Source organism: Osmerus eperlanus, chromosome 2, assembly GCF_963692335.1.
Source record: "Osmerus eperlanus chromosome 2, fOsmEpe2.1, whole genome shotgun sequence".
In the NCBI taxonomy this organism is placed as follows: domain Eukaryota; kingdom Metazoa; phylum Chordata; class Actinopteri; order Osmeriformes; family Osmeridae; genus Osmerus; species Osmerus eperlanus.
The window spans coordinates 15,872,293-15,893,562 of NC_085019.1; the positions used below are offsets into that span (position 1 = coordinate 15,872,293).

At 44.7% G+C, this 21,270-nt stretch overlaps 1 protein-coding gene and 1 long non-coding RNA gene across 4 annotated transcripts in view; one reads left to right on the top strand and one right to left on the bottom strand.

The window, feature by feature from the left end:
* Nucleotides 1–21,270, bottom strand: part of LOC134014332 (uncharacterized) — a 209,221-nt gene that overhangs the window by 158,566 nt on the left and 29,385 nt on the right. The gene's annotated exons all lie outside the window — the stretch shown is intronic.
* The window catches only part of LOC134014038 (ras-related protein Rab-40C), a 91,634-nt gene that overhangs the window by 65,936 nt on the left and 4,428 nt on the right, over nt 1–21,270 (top strand). For all 3 annotated transcript variants that reach the window (XM_062453871.1, XM_062453880.1, XM_062453890.1), the window contains exons 4-6: nt 6,057–6,117; nt 7,363–7,440; nt 20,475–20,697. In XM_062453871.1, coding sequence (XP_062309855.1) covers nt 6,057–6,117; nt 7,363–7,440; nt 20,475–20,697 — 362 coding nt within the window. The remainder of the gene's footprint in view (nt 1–6,056; nt 6,118–7,362; nt 7,441–20,474; nt 20,698–21,270) is intronic.

Consider the following 21,270-nt stretch of genomic DNA (forward strand, 5'->3'; position numbering starts at 1 on the left):
CTGAGGATGTCCAAACAATTTGGTGTCATGTGATCACTGGGCGTGGCCGCAGGATGCAAAAATGTGTTTTGGCCAATAACTGTTGATTCGTTTGCCTTTATTAAGTGATTCCTTTGTCTCATGATATCTTGGGACATCCCGTGTGTGACACATGATAACTTGTGATAACAACCGAATTGATGCGGCCGCCATTTTGAATTACTGAAAAAAGTTTTTTCTGTACTCCTCCTACAAATGTTTTCCAATCTTCACCAAATTTGGCAGAGATCATCTTCAGACCAAGCCTCACAAAAGCCACGATATGATTTTTGGATTTTCAAAACCGTTTGCCCGTTACGGCCAATCAAAATGTGCCGTTAAGCCAGCAAACAGGAAGTTGGGTCGTATATCAGCAAATCTTTGATGGATTCGCACCAAACTTGTGTACTCTTAACCCTCTTCTGAGGATGTCTAACATGTTTTATGGGTCATTCGACTGCTTGGCCACCCCATTGCTGCTTGCAGCTATATTTTATACATTAACTTTGTCTGAATAACAGAAGACTCATATACGAGAGCCCTTGCGACCTCTGCAATTTAACAGTAAACAGGAGTGAAATAGCCTCAAATGAGCTTTTCCCAATGTGATTTTGAAAGTAAAAAAATACTGGGTGATAAAACACACTAGGGGCGTAACGGTACATGTACATGTATTATGCCCGTACCGTACGAACCGTACGGTACGGGCATCACGGTTCGGTGCATGAAATTACACGGAGAATACACGGTATAAAAATAAATCAAACTCGCGTGCAAATTAATTAATGTAATGCGGAACTACTGTGAGATACTCCTGTTCTTTAGGGACATCTAATCTGTAGCTCTGATTGTCGCCTCCGTGAGTCAGAGATAGGCTAGCTAGCAGCACTAAGGACGAGTATGGCGAGTGGTGGCGACCCATGAGAGATAGAGGACCCGCCGGCCTTTTTAAGATTGCAAGTTTGGGAAAACTTCGGTTTCCCATTCAGTTACAGTAGTACAGACGAGAGAGTGGTGGATAAGACAAGCACTGTGTGTCGGCGTTGTTCAGCAGTTGGATATGTGAGTGGAAATACATCTAACGTCACTGTGTCCAATCCCGACCGGTTTTTAGCTAACATTCAGATAAAATGCCACTTCAAATATTGATAAAAATGTATCGTATCACGTTTTCAGCTGATTTACTGATTTCACGTTAACCTTTAACTTCTTACCTTTCGAGCTAAATATTGTTAAAAAAAATTACAGTTAGCTTAGCCTTTACTAGAGCCGGTAAAAAGACGCTGGCGCCGGTAAATTAGCCGTGCGCTACACTTGTCCAAACCCGACCGCACTTCTATCCTTGTAGTAAACACTCGCCGCTGCTGTTTTTACGGAGATATTAACTTGATCCAGCGTCACCAAACTGACCATCAATGCTGTCAACATATCCGGGGACGTAGTTTTGTCCTCCACAATAAGATATCACGCTTCAACATCTCCAAACTATGCGATAAAATCTCAATTTGACTGTATACCACCACCTGCTGGATGTTTTGTTGAACTCTTCTCAAAGTTTGCTAGCCCCCATCCCTTCCTCCCCTCGACTACAGATCACGTCACACATGATTGTGTATTTTCATTGGCTAGACAAAGTAGTGTTAAGCTAGCGTTGAAATACACTCATATGCTAACCCATATAGTAGCAGTACGATGACAACACAGACACACTTGTCAGAGTAAAGATCGTCGCCCAAGCATCGCCCGAGTGTTGCCGAGTGGTCTTTCAGCCAAAGTAACTTTCCTATATTATTTAGACATGTAAACGTCCATATATGTTCATGAAATTTGACACGTAGATAGTTTGGTATGCCTAAAATAATACTACTTACACTTTGCTGGCGATCGCAAAAGAAAATGCTGGCAAAAAGACCAGCAACTGAGTTTCCAAACCCCATTCAGGTTTGGACAATAGGAGTTTACGGCGGTCGGGATTGGACACAGTGACGTTAACATGCTAACGTATACAACTAAAAATATCCGACACCATCACCCAGGTGTGCCAATCACTGGAACGATACAAAAAATGTTTTTCCAACTTCTCCCTACAGTGCTTAACCAGCCATTAGATACACATACAAATAGGGCCAAAAAAATGACTGACGCTATCGGAATTTACATGTCATCTTCAATGCGCCGTATTCACTCGTAGAGGAACCTGGTTTGTTTTGCTTTTCCCTCCGTTGTACCAAACTCGTACCGAACCGTGATGTCTGAACTGAGGTATGGACCGAACCATGACTTCAGTGTACCGTTCCACCCCTAAAACACACATATCTAAGAAAAGTCAAGAAAGCAGGGTCCTGGAATTTGATAGAAGGTGAAGATACCTATTTATTTATTTTCCACTGCGCCCAAATGACCCCTCTCTGCGCTTCTAGTGTTAAGAAACGGATATTTCTGTATATTTGAAATCATATTTTTATGAAGATTGCATTGATTAAAAAGCATACATTTGTTGCTGCTCATTTACACTTCAAAATACAAAGTGTGAAGAGTAGAATGAAACAGGGTTTACTTCTCATTTCCCTTAGTGCAGAGGGAATGGTGATAGGCTATGTGGCAGTCTCACAAAGTTGAAATATTTCCCTGCTTCAACACACCTGATTCAAATGAATGGGTCATTATCTAGCTATGCAGTAGCCTAGTAACGACCACTCATTTTAATCAGTTGTGTTGGAACAGGGAAACATCTAAAACATGCAGAACGGGGTCCCTGATGACCAGAGTTGAGAATCACTGATCTACACTACTTATGAGCATCATTTGATACTCCTCTCGTAGTTAATTGCTACAATAATCTATCAGTCCCACCACAATACTAGCTGAACAGTACAAATACAGAAACAAATACAAAAACAAAGCTGACGAAGTATTAGCTAATTGGTTGGTAGCTAGTACTGTAGCTGGTTACATCCAGTGCTTTGGAGAACTGGATTATCTGCTACAGAACAGCACATCCAAGCAGGAATAATGTCAAATTTTCCTCACTCAGAGAAGCCGGTTGTGCTCCGTTTTGTTCCTAGATTCAGACCTGACCCCCGGACCAGTAAGTAAGTTGTACAGCTGATATAACTAGACTACCACTGTTTGGGATTGCAGGAGCTAACCAAATCCCCCCTTTCTGCCTCCCTCTCATGGACAGTAACCACACCCACCAATTACAATAACAATGAACTGGACTTTGCATTGTTGCACATATAACAAAATACTCCACATATCTTGACTGTTCCGCCCTCGTTATGTTTCTGTTAGGTCGTCCATGTTGTTAAAAGCCCTTCACGATGCTGCTAATACTGAATATTGTTACTGTTACGTGTATTGATTGTGCTAAGGTTTACACAGGGGTTATTTATGGGAAGTTTATTGGAGGGATATTGCACTTTGTATTGCACTTTTTATGTCAAACTATGCAGTGTTTGAATGCTATAAACAGAATTTCGTTTTTTTCTATGACAATGACAAATACATATATTGAATTGAAATCAAATCAACATTTATTTGTATAGCCCTTTTTACACGCATATCACAGAGGGATTCACATACACCCATAGAACTGCCCCTCAACCAACCTCAGGGCACCAGTACTAACCAGTACGAAGGATGTACAAAATACAGGTTGTTGATATCACAGCCTGGAAACATAGCTAGTTACATGTTATCACCCTGGCCTTTGCCAGTGGCGTTTCTGCAGATGTCTTGCATTTTTAGTAGAAGTTAATGAGCTACTAAACTGATGGTGTACTATAGGTAATCACGCGCGGGTTTGTGACATTTGTGACTGGCTAGCTAGTCATCCACCGTTAAGGCCGATTTATACTTCTCCGTTTTTATGGAGACGGACACAGGGAACGCCCTCTCCGACGAGGATTTCCCTCTCCATGCCCTCTCCGAGCCCTTCGGAGAGGTCTACGTGCACCTCCTGATTTTCCTGACTATCCGTCTGTCCGTCCGTCATTTTACGGATACTCCTTGGCTGTGATTGGTCCGTATTAAGAACCGCTTGCGTCAGGGGCGGGGGCGGGGTTGCCGTGATAAACAGGACAAACAGAATCCTTTGACCACCATTGCTGTAAGTTTTTACAATTCATATTTCAGCTAAACAGTACACGTAAATCAGCATCTGAATTAAAATGTGACGAGAAATGGGCAGTGTAGTTTCTGAAAATGTGCATATTTTATTGATGAAAGGGCTAATTTGTACATTCGCTCCGACTTCTCGATAACCTAGGTAAATAAACACTCGACGACGACTTACAAAAAAACGTTGCGCCACCTACTCTTCTGGCGGTGAATTGTTTTCAGCACCCACAGCCTTCGGAGTACTATAAATTCAACCAATCCGTCCGACTCCGTCCGTCCGTCTGTCCGTAACGGAGTCGGAGAAGTATAATTCTTTAGCTTCACTTTTCTCCACAAAAATGTAAATGATGCCTAAACTGGGCAACCATCCAGCCGATACAAGCAACACAATTGTGTACAAAAGAAAATGTTGACACCGACATTGTCTATGTAGTGCAAAAATGTACGGAGTTTTAAGGGTGGGAAAATAAATAATAATAAAAAAATATATATGAGATCGGTTGTGCCTTGCCAACACAATACAGTAACTTAACAACAAGTACCGTATGCAATGCTGTTCCCATGCATACTGTTAATGTTAAGCATAAACCAGCAAACTGTACAGAGTTTCAGTATTGAAATAAATGCCAAGCTTATAGGGAGAGGTGTAACAAGTACTGTGAGATGTACCTAGTAACAACTAAAAAGTCAAAACAACAATTTTCCCCTTTTGTAATTCACAGGACCTGATCTCCATTTAAATGAAAATTGGATAAATCTTCATGCTCTAAAACTTATGACGAGTATTAGATAGAGATGTTTTTGTAATAAACACACGTTTTGCCCAAAATTATTTCAGTTTCATGAAAAATAAAGGTTCTGCTGTCAACATAAGCACTATTTGAAAACCTGCATAGATAAATATGATGGTAAAAGGATGAAAATAGAGACAGGGAGAGAGAAGATATTACAGGTAGACTAAAGACTCATCCAATTGAATTACCAAGCTTTAACCTACAAAACACAGAAAGCCTCCCATTCCCAGAAGTAAATCACCTGATCTTCTAACATGGTGCTGTTAAAAGGCTGTCTTGTTTAAATATAGAACAGGAAGAATGCATCTGCACTCTCAACCATGAGAGCACTACTCTGCTATCGGAAATGGTCTAAGTAGAGCTGGACAAGACCTGGCTACTAGGGACAGATGGATAAATTTTGCCTCTCACTCAGTGGTCAATATAATGCACTCAACCCCTCTCTCTTATGCCGTGGCTACAGCAAGCGCGGAAATTCTGCCTTGCGGACGCGGTGTGGAGTTCTAATCCATTGTAAGCAATGAGTGTGTCTACACCAGACGCGGAAACTGAATGTACGCGCCGACAATTTCCATGTGGAAAATTGAGAAATAGACTGGCTTCTATTTTTATTATTTACCACCAGGTTTGCGTGGCCCTTTTTACATAGTCTGGTAATAAATATATGAAATGTAATGAAAATTATTATATATTTAGCTGTAAATAATGAAGGAAGCAATAAATCTGATTATTTCCCAAACCCTCGATTCCATGGAGATTTAACGTTTCTCACGATTTTAACGTTGCTTTTCTATTTGAAGATACGACAGTGATAGTAAATAGATAGATTCAAGTGTTAAATAGTAAGTAAGATAGTTGACAGTGTTTATAAAATAAATAAACAAAGACAGCAAAATGGATTTATTTTCAATGCGTCCAGTGTAGCCGGTTAAATAAAATATCCGCTCTGTGAACGTTCTATTTCCGCACAGCAGAATTTCCGCGCTTGGTGTAGCCGTAGCGTTAACCCTACAATCCTCTCTATCATTTCGCATATCTCTCTCTGTTCAAAGGGTTTTGGTTGTGGTTAAGTTGATGAGCTTTTATGGTCTTTAACTTTATCTCTCTCTCTCTCTCTCTCAGGGACACGTCAGGCCAGGGCCGCTTCTGCACCATCTTCAGGTCGTACTCCAGAGGTGCTCAGGTGATGAACACTTGAAGACATGCATAAATAACTACACACACACCAACACCTGTCCTCTTGAGGAAAACCACCAGGAAGGCATCTCTAAAGACATAGTACAAGGGACAGCTGCTTCTGGAATTAATACAAGCCTATGAATCTACTACTACTACTACTAGTTGACCTATTATGAACAGGCTTTTTGGTATGACAACTACCTTCATTATGGATGCTTGGTTAGCTAATGCCCCTTTTAGTACTTTTTCTATGACTAATTGTGTTTCCTTATGGAAGAATAAAGTTCATTGAATTGAATACACTTCTGAAAGCCAATTCTAATGGATGCTAGATAATGCTTGTGTTATCTAGCTGCTTGTCTTCTTAGAGCTGTATACATTAGTAAGTAAGCCCTCAACAGAGTGTCCACTGGTTAGCCCTCTGAACAGGAAGTGGAGAGAAAAATTACTAGTGTGTGTGTGTGATATCTGCGTGTGTTGTGATATACATAATGTGTTGTGCGCTCACCTGTATGTGGACCTGCATCTAGGGTGACCACCCGTCCCACTTTGCGTTGTACTGCACAGCATTTTCACCCCTTGTCCCGCACGTCGCATATTGAGAAAATGTCCCGCATTTTCATCAGTTTGTTGGTTTGTAATGATCATATTAAGAAAACATACATGCGTTCTTTTGCCTTTTTAAGAAAGCATTATATTTAATCTTTTTGCGGCATCGTTTTTTCACCTATATTTAACAGCACTTCGTCAGAAGTACAAATACAACAGCCGTTTTTTTATATCCAATGGTTGAAAAGAAAGGAGTAAACACGGTCACTATAGGTTGTGACGGCTCTCAATCAAGACTGGGCTAGGACATATACCTGGGTGAGGCCGATAGAAGGGGATACCGAAAGAGTGTTTTGCAGTCTAGTCATCTACATAATGCCTGCTGCCTTTGGGCTCGGTGATGTTGAATTTAAATGACATGTAAAATAAAGTCATGTTATGTTACATAGTGATATAATGGTCTTTTCTGGAAGGTACTAAATAACAAAGCATAATACAAATGTTTTTATGAAGTTAGATAGACATTATATAACAGTTTCAGGTTTCAGGTTCATGTTTTAGTGTTGGTAATGTCAATGTCCCACATTGTCCCACACAAACTTAGTAATCGTCCCACATTTGGTTTGTTTGATGGTGATCACCCTACCTGCATCTAATCTACTCTACAGTGTTTAATTTGTCTGCACTTTCTGGACTTTAGGGCATCCTGCTGGTGTATGACATCACCAACCGGTGGTCCTTTGACGGCATCGACCGCTGGATCCGGGAGATCGACGAGGTGAGGTGGGGGGAGGGGGAAGAGGACTAGACTTGCAGACTGGGCTTGGTAGTGGGGTACTCCACAAGCAGTAGCTGCACTGGAGCCAGAGATAGGGGGCATGTCTAGATGGATTGGTCCCTGGCCTGACTTAGAGGCAAGTTGTGCACTTATTCTCACCAAGACTCAATGTGATACCCTTGGGGTCCTCAGATGGGTCATGTTATATTCTACCTCCCGTAAGAGGGGGACCCGACACCCCACAGCCCAAGAACCCCCAGATGTGTGTGTGAGCAAAACACCAATAACAATGCCAAACAGCAACCACGGTCAAACAGGGCTTTATTCGCCTGCGTAAGCAAACATTACTACGCGGTGGTATGTTTGGGGAAAGGGGCTGGACGGTACCAAAGCGAAGAAACAAACACAAAGTACCCACCCCTAACCTGTCCTAATCTACCACACACAAAACAGAACTAACCTGGCACACTAATCAGGTGCCCTAACCAAAGTACAAGGGGGGTCCGCCCAGAACTAGCCTAGTGTGTATAGACAGACCTTTTCCCTACGGGTGATGTATGCCCCGCGGGCGGCTCTAGCCTACACACTCCCCAAGTGCGTCCCCTTCCCCCAGGGAAAACAAACCTGGCCAAACACAGAAACAGTAATGCTCACCAAAACACAAACACACGGACCAGAACGCAGAGTGGATGCCTACTCTGTACCAAGAGAAGACCCCCAAAACACAGAACAAACACAATTTATACAGGAGTGCATGATGGGATGATTGCTGATTGGACCCAGGTGAACGGCATCACGGAAGGGAGGGAGGCATGGATGAGCGGAAAACCAGGGGCGAACCAGCACCACCTGCGGAACACACAGAACAGAACACACACAGGAACACAACACAGAGAACACCAACACGCTCAAGGCACACTGAAACAGACAGAGAGGGGGGGACGTAACAGGTCATAAAATGCAGGTTTGTGAAATGGTGTACCTCCTCCAGGTTTCTGTGCCAGCCCCTCTCCTTTTCAGAGCTGGGCTAGGGGCAATAAAACACACTGCTTTTTGCACTGCATTACAAAATTGTATCTTGTACATTTGTATTTTTTGTAATATTTGTATTTTTGTAATTTTATATTGTAAATTACGGCAACTTATATTTTATTTTATTGTATATTTTATTGAATTCTAATTCCACTTAGTACTGCTAGTTTATGTACCCTTAGTACAGATAGTCCACATATTTAAATTTGAGGTCCCTATATGTTTATTGTATGCACCTTCCTGCCAAAGCAAATTCCTTGTCTGTGCAAACTTTCATGGCAAATTTACATTTTACATTTATTCATTTAGCAGACGCTTTTATCCAAAGCGACTTCCAAGAGAGAGCTTTACAAAGTGCATAGGTCACTGATCATAACAACGAGATAGCCACAAAACATTGTGAGTAGCCAAAACATGAAGCACACATTGTGAACAACCAAAGTAAGTGCCCAAAGGGAAGAACCATAAGAGCATGTAGTTAAACAAGTTACAATTAAACAACATGAACTGCTATAAGTGCAAGTGTACCTTGTGTACAAGCAACAATAATAAAAAACAACAATATATCACAGTGAGTACAAACAATTTTAAATCAGTTACCACTAACCACAAGAGCAACAAGTCTCTGAGCAAGAGTCATTGTGATCCTTGAGGAAACTAACATCGGGTCAAGCGAACCATTCCTAAATACCGTTGTACTCCCGGAACAAGTGCGTCTTGAGCCTTTTCTTGAAGGTGGAGAGACAATCAGTGTCTCTGATGGAGGTGGGGAGTTGATTCCACCACTGAGGGGCCAGACAGGAGAAGAGCTTGTGTTGGGACCGGGCGGTCTTGAGCGGTGGGACCACCAGGCGGTTGTCTGAAGAAGACCGTAGGTGACGGGTGGGGGTGTAAGGCTGCAGGAGAGACTTGATGTAGACAGGTGCAGTCCCGTTCACTGCTCGGAAGGTCAATACCAGGGTCTTGAATCTGATACGGGCCATGATAGGTAGCCAGTGGAGAGAGATGAGGAGCGGGGTAACATGGGAGCGTCTGGGTAGATTGTAGACCAGGCAGGCCGCTGCGTTCTGAATCCTCTGAAGAGGGCGGGTTGCAATAGTCCAACTTGGAGAGGACAAGTGCTTGGACTAGCAGCTGGGTGGAGTGCTCAGACAGGTATCTCCTGATCTTCCGGATGTTGTAGAGGGTGAATCTACACGACCGGGAGACCGCAGCAATGTGGGCCGTGAGGGAGAGCTCGTCGTCCATGGTAACCCCAAGGTTCCTGGGATCCTGGCAGATCCCAGGGTGATTGAGAGATCGTGGGAGATGGAGGGTTTAGCCGGGATGATGAGGAGTTCTGTTTTGGCGAGGTTCAGCAGGAGGTGGTGCTCGGTCATCCAGGCGGAGATGTCTGTGAGGCAGGCCTCAATCCTAGCTGAGATCCCCGGATCGGTCGGGGGGAACGACAGGTACAGCTGCGTGTCGTCAGCGTAGCAGTGGTAGGAGAAGCCATGGGAAGTGATGATTGGTCCAAGTGAGGTGGTGTACAGAGAGAAGAGGAGGGGTCCAAGGACGGAGCCCTGTGGGACACCAGTGGTGAGCTGGCGAGGGCCTGACAGTTTGCCTCCCCAGGAAACCTGGTAGGATCTTCCCGACAGGTAGGATGAGATCCACTGGAGTGCAGTGCCAGTGATGCCCATCTCAGAAAGTCTGGCGAGCAGGATCTGGTGGTTAACCGTATCAAACGCTGCAGAAAGGTCCAGCAGAATGATGACGGATGACCTGGAAGCTGCTCTGGCAGACTGGAGGGCAGTGGTGACTGAAAGGAGGGCAGTCTCTGTGGAGTGGCCAGTCTTGAAGCCCGATTGGTTGGGGTCAAGCAGGTTGTTCTGAGAGAGAAAGTTAGACAGTTGGTTAATTATGTAAACAAAGCCAGGGTCTCACTCGGCGGCAAGTACCCTGAAACTCGATCTCTAGCTAGCTACTTATTGACCAATTTAGCTGCTATACCCTTACCCTCTGTCCTTGAGGCAAAGTTTTAGCAAAACACAAATGAATGAAACAAACTCTGGTTACTTACAGTCAGATGGCAGTCACGAAGTACACTCAGTAAGACACTATTCGCTCAAATAAATCCCATTCTGATTCTTTTGAGTAGCGGACTGGGCATCGGGAGCACCGGGAGAATTCCCCGTGGGCCAAAGCACTTTTGGGCCGCGGGGCCGCTGGCCCTATACTTTTTTTTTACTACTAATAAAAATGTCGCCAGAATATTGAGCAACAAGGTTGTCCTGCCCCCCTTTCCCCCAGGCCGGTTGGTCTATTCCAAATGAACGTCTTGTGCGTCTTGAGCCTTTTCTTGAAGGTGGAGAGATAGTCAGTGTCCCTGATGGAGGTGGGGAGTTGATTCCACCATTGGGGGGCCAGACAGGAGAAGAGCTCGTGTTGGGACCGGGTTGGTGCACTCTATGTGCACAGACTGGAGTCTAATGGTAATGGTGGTCAGATGGCTTAGGGCAGGGGTGTCAAAGTCAAATGGACGGAGGGCCAAATAAAAAATTTAGCTACAAGCCGAGGGCCGGACTGTTCGAATGTTCATTGAAAATTTTTTAAATGACGCATATAGTCTAGTGAACCTAATTGAACCTACTGAAAACCTAACAAATATATTCCAATATGATCAGATAAATAAAGCAATATTTTCTTATGGCTCTGTCAGTAATCTTTAATTTTCAACAGACACAAAAGACAAATTTCCTTTATATAAAAATCCCCATAACATGAACATTAAATGAAAGAAACCGGTATTCAAGGCACCATCAGTAGCCTATATTTTCTATTTTAGCAAAAGTGGGCTAAATTTACTTCAAAGAAAAAAACAATAATAGCAATTTTCTATCATCCACTCAACTGAAATATTTTTTAAATATAATTGGATTGAAATACAATAAAATAAAGTGCAAAAATCTATTAATCAAAAACAACACTTTGTTTAAGGAGAAGTAACATGCAGTGAAAACAAATATTAAACTTTAACTTTTAAACTTGAACTGAGTAAAAACTCTAAATATGTGATTGCACAGTAATGTTCACTTGTTTGAGGTTGAGGGTGATACTTGGTGGTGTCCCATCTTTTCCACAAGTTCATCAATGTTCGGGGTAAGGCTGTGAGCTGAGGAAATCCTCAGAATTGAGTGGAGGTGTTCAGCAGTAAGTCGACTTCTGTGTGATGTTTTGTTCAGGTTCATCAAAGAAAACAGTTGTTCACACAGGTATGTGCTGCCAAACATAGACAACGTTTGAGCAGCCTGGATGCGCAGCTGGGGCATTGTGTCGGGGAGGAAACGGGCGAACTCCGCAGCACCCACTGCCGCATATTTTGCCCTCAGTGCATCATTGCATTGGAGGTCAATCAACTCCATTTGGAGGTTTGGTGGTGAGCTTTCCACGTCAACAGCAAATGGGTTACCGAGCAGTTCCAACCTGCTTTTTTGTGCTTCAAAGTCAGCAAATCGGCGTCGAAAGTCAGCGGCAAGCATACCTATTTTATCAGCCAACTGTGCGCTCGGGAACGCACTGGTAGAGAGCTTCTCTTTCATGGTCTGGCAGCTGGGAAAGTGGCTCAAATTTTCTTTCCGCATCTGCGTCTCCCACAGAGTCAGTTTGGTTTTAAATGCCTTCACTGTACTGTACATATCAGAGATGACATGATCCCGACCCTGCAGCTGCAAGTTCATTGCATTCAGATGACTCGTAATGTCACACAGAAAAGCCATTTCACACAGAAACATTTCGTCTCGGAGTTGTGTTGTGTCTTTCCCTTTGCTGTCCAAGAACAGACAAATCTCCTCACGAAGCTCGAAACATCTTTGAAGCACCTTTCCCTGGCTTAGCCATCGCACCTCTGTGTGATAAGGCAAATCACCATGCTCCGTTTCTAACTCCGTCAGAAATGCCTTGAACTGGCGGTGATTCAAACCTTTGGCTCTGATAAAGTTAACTGTGCGCGTGATGATGCTCATTACATGCTCCATTTTCAAGGCTTTACCGCACAACGCTTCCTGGTGTATGATACAATGATAAGCTGTCAGCTCACCTGTCGCGTTTTCCTCTTGCATCTTTTCCCGTATCTTCGCCACCAGTCCGCTCCTGTGTCCACACATCGCAGGTGCTCCGTCGGTTGTCAAACCCACAAGTTTTTCCCAAGGCAGCTCCATCTCATTTACACATCTTGACACCTCTTCATACAAATCATGCCCCGTAGTTGTGCCATGCATAGGACGTAAAGCCAAAAACTCCTCTGTCACGCTTAGGCTGGAGTCCACTCCGCGGATGAAAATTGACAACTGGGCAATGTCAGAAATGTCGGTGCTCTCATCCACAGCCAAGGAATATGCAATGAAATCTTTTCCCTTTTTCACAAGCTGCTCTTTTAGATTGATGGACAACTGGTCTACTCTCTCGGCAATGGTGTTTCTGCTCAGACTCACATTTAAAAAGAGTTGCCTTTTTTCTGGGCAAACTTCGTCACAAACTTTAATCATGCAGTTTTTGATGAAATCCCCCTCCGTAAATGGCCGGGCTGATTTAGCGATCTCTTCTGCCAAAATAAAACTGGCCTTGACAGCAGCCTGGCCTTGTGATTTGGCTTTTTTGAACAGAGCCTGTCGAGATTTGAGGCCTCGTTTTAATTCCTCTGCCTTTTGTAGCCTTTGTTCCATGTCCATATTCTTGTTTTTGTCCGCGTGTTTCGTTTCATAATGTCGTCTCAGATTATACTCTTTCAGTACCGCCACACTTTCTCCACACAGAAGACACACAGGTTTTCCAGCTACCTCCGTGAACATATACTCCGACTCCCACCTTGTTTGAAACCCCCGGTTCTCAGTGTCCACCTTCCGTTTTGCCATTTTTGATGGGTATCTGAAAGTTAATTTTACTGTGATGCTGACGACTGCTGTGCCAATAAATATTGAAATGAAGCAGCCTACTGCTCGGTGCGTCACCGTTGCATTGTGGGAAATGTAGTATTGGTGCGTGTAAAAGATCTGCGGGCTGCCGGCTTGCTGCGGTCTGCGGGCCGGTTCTAATAATAAATCAAGATCATCCCAGGGGCCGTAAAAAACCTTCTCGCGGGCCGGATGTGGCCCGCGGGCCTTGACTCTGACATATGTGGCTTAGGGAATCGGGCTACCAATCAGATGGTTGCCCTGGCCGTACCAAATTATGTTGTGTCCCTGGGAAAGGCACTTCACCCTACTTGCCTCGGGGGAATGTCCCTGTACTTACTGTAAGTCGCTCTGGATAAGAGCGTCTGCTAAATGACTAAATGTAAATGTAATATTTGTAAATGTAATTTACTGTGAATTGTTAAGAGGTAGATTACCATATCTGCCTTACTAATCCAATTCAAGAATTCCCCTGGAAGTGAAACCAGATTCGTTGGTACCAGGTGGTTTGTGGTCTGCACCACCCTGACTGGTGGTTGAACATCGGAGAGATTTACAAGAAGCATCCCTCTAGGATTGTCTTTGGCATTCTGTGCCTGACGCGCGCCTCAATGCACACAACAGCGGAACAGAACATGCCCCTGGTGCACACAAGCACAGACTATCCTGAAACACACACAATAATATACAACAGTGACCATTAACAGTGCCTGGAAGCAGAATCCAAGCATTACCAATGCTGTCATAGCACTGACCAAAACACCCTAAAAACAAAAAAATTTGGAATACATTCTGCATCTAAAAAGTTCTCCACTTTCCAGTAACACCCATGAAGAAAGAGACAAGGCCATTGAATGTACCAAGTACAACTAAGTTTGGAGTGACTCACGGTATTGGAGCCTCATTCCTAGATGCTTCCTAGAATTCCACAGACTCCCATGGCAGACAAACATTAGCCCTTAGCATTAGCAACAAGCCACTGCCCAACAGCTTATTTCATAGTAGATGGGCTATATTGACTAACAGGGCTCAGAGACACTTAATGGGTACTTTAGGGGTTTGTTTCTGGCCCTTACTCTCTGCTTACATCATGTCCTTCCTGCTGGCTCTGTAGAAGCAGAGAGGATGTCCTCTGTGTGTGTGCCATGTGAAACAGGAGTCGGGGTAGTATTTTTGGCTAAAGTATATATGGTGGAGACTTTTCTTTCCTTCTCCACCCCTACAGCAGTCTGCGGCTGGATCTAAACCCTAAAGAGAGGGAGAGAAGGCTGGAATATGAGAGAGCCAAACACAGGCAGACAGACGGGTAAAGAGAGAGGCAGAGAGACCAAAAAAAAAAAGACTGGTTAAGGGAAGAAATAAGTAGGGTTCGATGGAGGAGGTGTGGAAAATGAAGGAGAGAAAGGAGGGAGAAAGAGAAGGAGCTGGAGAGGATATATTAGACTATGGGATGTTAACAGAGTGTTCTTTAGGGCTGTCGGAACACATGTTTGAAGACACAAATTTATGTGAAATGGGAGCAATGGACCCCTCTTCAATAACTAACATGGGTGCCCAACAACTTGTTTTTATTATGCGACATTTTGCAACATCCATCTTTTCCATTCTTCAAGAATGACCTATTTTAGAGATTGGATGCTGGATGGAGAAGTTGGAAAAGTGCACGACGACCAAGGGCACGGAGTGATGGTAGCATCTTCTCTTTCAGTATAGAGCAGTACATCTGTGAATTCATGATTCCATCAATGAAATGCAGCTCCCAGACACCAACAGCACTCATGCAGCCCCACATAAGGATACTGCCACCACCATGTTTCACTGTAGGCACCATGCATTTTTCTTTGTATTCCTCACCTTTGCGACGCCATACAGTTTTGAAGCCATCAGTTCCAAAAACATTGATCTTTGTCTCATCACTCCAGAGTATAGAGTCCCAGTAGTCTTCATCTTTGTCAGCATGGGCCCTGGCAAACTGTAGGCGTGCTTTTTTGTGCCTGGCCTTTAGGAGAGGCTTCTTTCATGGACGGCACCCTTGCATGCCATTCCTCTGCAGTGTACGCCGTATTGTGTCACGGGAAATAGTCACCCCAGTTTGGCTTGCTACTTCTTTAGATAACTGCAGTGAACTTGCATGCCGATTTTCTTCAACCCTTCTCATCAGAAGAGGTGGTAACTTCCGTGGACGACCTGGACGTCTCTGTGAGATGGTTGCAGTTCCAGCTTTTTTAAATTGTTGTACCACTTTTGCTACAGTATTCTGACTGATAAGTAAAGCTTTGCTGATCTTCTTGTAGCCTTCACCTTTCTGGTGTAGAGAAATTATTTTCTTTCTCAGGTCTTGTGACATTTCTCTTCCATGCGGTGCCATTGCTGATAGCATGAAATGGGAAGTAGCCCAACACCCTTTTATAGTCAACTGTCTGCTGGACACCTGTGTAATGAATAATTAGACTCACCTGTTGTTGAATTCCTGTTAAATTAGACATTTGTAGTCTAAAATGTTGCTTTGCTCCAAACACTTTCGGTTGGATGTACTCATTTTTGCATCACCCTAATTTGAGTTAAACTAAAAAACATTTGTATCCTAAATTATATTATTAAAGGGGTCATTGACTGATTTTATAGGGTATTTCACACTGTTCCTTAAGGTCTCCGAATAGGGTATGTAACATTGGTTGGTCAGAGAAGGGCTGATCCAAGATGGCGCCGATGATGGCTGCCTCGGTTGCTAGGTGCGCTCTGTATTGTCTTGTTTTGTCTGTTAATTCAGTGTTCTGCCAAGATTTCCGGGGTTCTCTAACAAGAGAAGTACTTCTAAACATCAGGACTACAAGTCCTGTGAGTTATTTCCCTTCCAGTGGCAGATTTAGTGGGAATTCTAGCCAGTGCCGCGCTAGGCTTTGCCCATGCAGTGAAACGCCGAAGAAGGGGAAAGCGAGCGGGAGCGCTAGTTCGGCTATGCAGACGTGGAATCCGAACAGTGCTTCCAAGTTTTTTCCTCTCCAACGTACATTCACTGTGCAATAAAATGGACGAACTTAAGCTACTGATGGTGAAAAACAGAGACTTTCTTTCATCTTCGGTTTTGTGCTTCACGGAGATATGGCTGTGCAATTTGATCCCGGACACCGCATTACATATGGCAGGCTTTCAACTCGTGAGAGCTGACCGGGACACTGCACTCTCCGGCAAAACCAAAGGCGGTGGTATTTGTTTCTACATCAACAGTGGCTGGTGTGTAGATGTGACAGTGATTCTGCAACATTGTTCTCCGGATCTGGAATCATTTTTTATAAACTTCAAACCTTTTTACTTGCCAAGAGAATTTGCGTCCCTCATTTTGGTCGGAGTCTACATGGCGCCGGGTCCACAGGTTAAAGAGGCCCAACGCATGCTCGCCGACCAGATTCTGAGTTTGGAGCGAGCAAACCCAGGTTCCCTTGTTATCGTACTCAGCGACTTTAACAAAGGTAATCTCAGCCACAAACTCCCTAAATACAGACAATTCATCAAATGCCCAACCAGAGAAGAGAACACTCTGGATCACTGCTACACTACAGTCAGTAGAGCCTACCACGCCGTCCCTCGTGCAGCACTGGGTCACTCTGACCATGCCATGGTCCATCTGATTCCTGCATACAGGCAGAAATTAAAGCTCTGTAAACCTGTTGTGAGGACATCAAAACAGTGGACCAGTGAGGCTATGGAGGATCTGCGGGCGTGCTTGGACTGTACTGACTGGGATATGTTCACGACTGCTACCAATGGTCTGGATGAACTCACAGAGGCTGTGACATCATACATCAGCTTCTGTGAGGACTGCTGTATTCCAACACGCACCAGGGTGAACTTCAACAACGACAAGCCCTGGTTCTCAGCAGAGCTCAGAAAGTTGAGGTCAGAGAAGGAGGAAGCATTTAGGAGTGGGGATAGAGACAGATTCAAGGAGTCGAAGAACAGGTTTAGCAAGGCGGTGAGAGAGGCTAAACGACTGTACTCAGAGAGACTGAAGCACCAGTTCTCTGCTAACGGCTCTGCTTCTGTCTGGAGAGGGCTCAGGCAGATTACCAACTACAAGCCCAGAGCCCCCCACTCCACTAACGACTCCCGCCTGGCCAACGACCTGAACGAGTTCTACTGTAGATTTGAAAGACAATTGGACTGTCCTGATCTACCCCCTCCAACCCAAGAGGCCTCCCCCTCCCCCCCTCTACAGTGACAACTCTCCATTCAGGAGAGTGAAGTTAACAGACTTTTCAAGAGGCAAAACCCCCGCAAAGCAGCTGGGCCGTACTCTGTCTCTCCTGCCACCCTCAAGCACTCCGCTGACCAGCTGTCTCCGGTGTTTACCAACATCTTTAACACCTCCCTAGAGACATGCCATGTGCCAACCTGTCTCAAGTCCTCCACCATCATCCCTGTGCCCAAAAAGCCAAGGCCAACAGGACTCAATGACTACAGACCCGTCGCCCTGACCTCTGTGGTTATGAAGTCTTTTGAGCACCTTGTGCTGGCACACCTCAAATCCATCACCGACCCTTTCCTGGACCCACTGCAGTTTGCCTACAGAGCCAACAGGTCGGTGGATGACGCCGTTAACATGGCCCTCCACTTCACCCTACAGCACCTGGACTCCCCAACATCCTACGCCAGGATCCTGTTTGTGGATTTCAGCTCTGCCTTCAACACCATCATCCCCGCCCTGCTTCAGGACAAGCTCTCCCAGCCGAATGTGCCCGACTCCACCTGCAGGTGGATCACAGACTTCCTGTCTGACAGGAAGCAGTGTGTTAAGCTGGGAACACAAGTCTCTGACTCCCGGTCCATCAGCACCGGATCTCCATCAGCACCGGATCTCCTCAGGGCTGTGTCCTTTCCCCTCTGCTCTTCTCCCTGTACACCAACAGTTGCACCCCCAGTCATCCGTCTGTCAAACTTCTGAAGTTTGCGGACGACACCACCCTCATTGGGCTCATCTGTGACGGGGACAAGTCTGATTATAGGTGGGAAGCTGACAACCTGGTGACTTGGTGCAGCCAGAACAACTTAGAGCTCAATGCTCTTAAGACAGTGGAGATGGTTGTGGACTTCAGGAAGAATACAGCCCCACTCACCCCCATCACCCTGTGCAACTCCCCAGTCAACACTGTGGAGTCTTTCCGCTTCCTGGGCACCATCCTCTCCCAGGACCTCAAGTGGGAACTGAACATCAGCTCCCTCACCAAGAAAGCACAACAGAGGATGTACTTCCTACGGCAGCTGAAGAAATTCAACCTGCCAAAGACAATGATGGTGAACTTCTACACAGCCATCATTGAGTCCAGCCTCACCTCTTCCATCACCATCTGGTACGCTGCTGCCACTGCCAAGGACAAGAGCAGACTGCAGCGTATCATCCGCACTTCTGAGAAGGTGATCGGCTGCAAGCTGCCTACCCTCGAAGACATGCACACCTCGAGGACACTGAGGCGACCGAGGAAGATTGTGGCCGACCCCTCCCACCCTGGCCACTCCCTGTTCCAGCTACTCCCCTCCAGCAGAAGGCTGCGGTCCATCAGGACCAAAACCTCACGCCATAAGAACAGTTTCTTTCCATCTGCTACTGGCCTCTTCAACAAGGCCAAGGACTCCCATTGACATTCATTCATTATTTAACCCAGTATCTGATTGCATTATTGCACCACTCATGCTGCTCATTCTTATTCTTAGTTTTATATATATTTTATTTTATATTTAAATTGTTTTATTCTTAGATTGTTTAGTTCTTAGGAATAGTTAAACTTCTGTACCTTTACTTAATTTAAGATTTGTATATGTTTAGTGTTTGCACCTCCCTGGCACAGTAAATTCCGTGTTTGTATATCATACATGGCGAATAAACCGAATTCTGATTCTGATTCAGAAAATGGCCCGGGCGCTGTTCTATGCGCCCTAATGCAACCCTGTGAAATAGCCCTAGAATCAAACGAGAGGTTTTCTCCCTTTTATGGTATGCTCATGAATACTTAGATGAGCTGCACACTGATTGGTTGGTTTACAACGAGCGAAGCTGCGGAGCAAAGACGCAACATAGCCAAACATGCATCATGAATTGTAGATTTACATGACAACACAGGTTATTTATTCGAATGAAACACAGTCATGAAAATGAAATAACGTCCATTGCCAATAAACTAAATCATCACACATTCTACCTATGCTAGATACAGGAGACGTTAGCATTGCTAATAACTGTTAGTGACAAAATCATACTTACAGCTTGCTGTTGTGATGAGCATACGGTCAACAGTACCTCTTTTCAGCAACAGCTTCTTAGCAAATCCTTCTTTAAATTGTCTAAGGTTTTTAAAACTGTCTTTGGTGAAATGGTCCGTGCAAATGAATAATTGAGTGTCTAACTTCACAGGGATCATCTCATAGACAAACATCAGCCATGCCCGTTGGCATAATCTTCCTTGGGAAGATTATGAAAAGTGTCATCATTCCCTGTACAGCCTGGAACACTGCAATTACGACCTTGGTCCATTTTCAATATCCTTAAAAAACTTCCAAACTTTCTTCTTTGTAATTCCCGTGGAAGTACACAAAGCAGTGCGCAGCTAAACTAGTGTCTGAGATCTACGCAACCTCCATTTATGTTCCTGGGCCAGAACACCAGTGGGCTGGTCTGTATGTACATTTTGGGGCGTGACAAAGGTACAGACCAGAGCCAAAAAAGGTGGAGACAACTTTGTGACGGCATAGGAGGTTGTCAATGGACGTTGAGGTTCACTGTATGTCAATTTTACCCACCGAACTGTCGTTATTCAACTATGACAAGGTAAACTCGGTTTTGCAGTCAATGACCCCTTTAACTTTACTTTCATGTTATAAGTGAAACAGATGTTATATTAAACTTAGTCTTGTCAACATTTTGGACAATTGTTTTAGTATTCATTGAGATATTGTTTAAAATGTTTCTTTTCAAAGGGGGTGTACTCATTTACGCTGAGCACTGTATGTGCTCTGGACAAGTAACAAAACCATAACATTTTTGAAACCTTAATCTTAGAATCTCCCCCTATTTCCCAGCATGCACCAGGCGTACCCAGGATCCTAGTGGGCAACCGGCTCCATCTGGCGTTCAAACGGCAGGTGCCCACCGAGCAGGCAAGGGCGTACGCCGAAAAGAACGGCATGACCTTCTTCGAGGTCAGCCCCCTGTGCAACTTCAACGTCATTGAGTCGTTCACGGAGCTGTCACGCATCGTGCTCATGAGGCACGGCATGGAAAAGTTCTGGAAGCCCAACCGAGGTGTGGATGGCTGCAGAATAATCTGTTTGTGTCTGTGTGTATGTGTGCATGGAGGCAAAGTCGTCTATGCTAAAGACTTTGTCCACACAGCTGCTCTTCCCTGCCTTTTGGCTCTGCAGTGTCTTCCGCTGACACACTCCATCCTGCTTTCTCCTGGCCCTCTCCTCCTCCCTCCCGCTCTTTCATCCACCCACCTTTCCTTTCATCCACCCACCTTTCCTTTCCTCCTTTGCCCTCTGGTCCCTCCCACCCCCTTCTCCAAACCTTAATGGCTTGTCCTGTTTTGAGGGAAGAGGGTTTGGGAGCAGTGTCTCAAGTGCACCAGCTGCCTCTCTTGTGATGCTGCCCATTCCGCCAGCAAGATCCAAAGCACGCCAATAGGCAGTAATACACCACCGCCATCTTTCAAGATGGCAGCCACGGTGTCCAGACGGCGTTCAGCTCATTTTCCGCTCTCCTCCTACTCCGTCATCACTTCTTTGTTCAAACCATCTATAATGGGAAAGAAAAAGAGAGGCAGATGGAGAGTTGCTTGCATTATCTATGTCCCAGCTTGCCCTGAGCAAATTAATT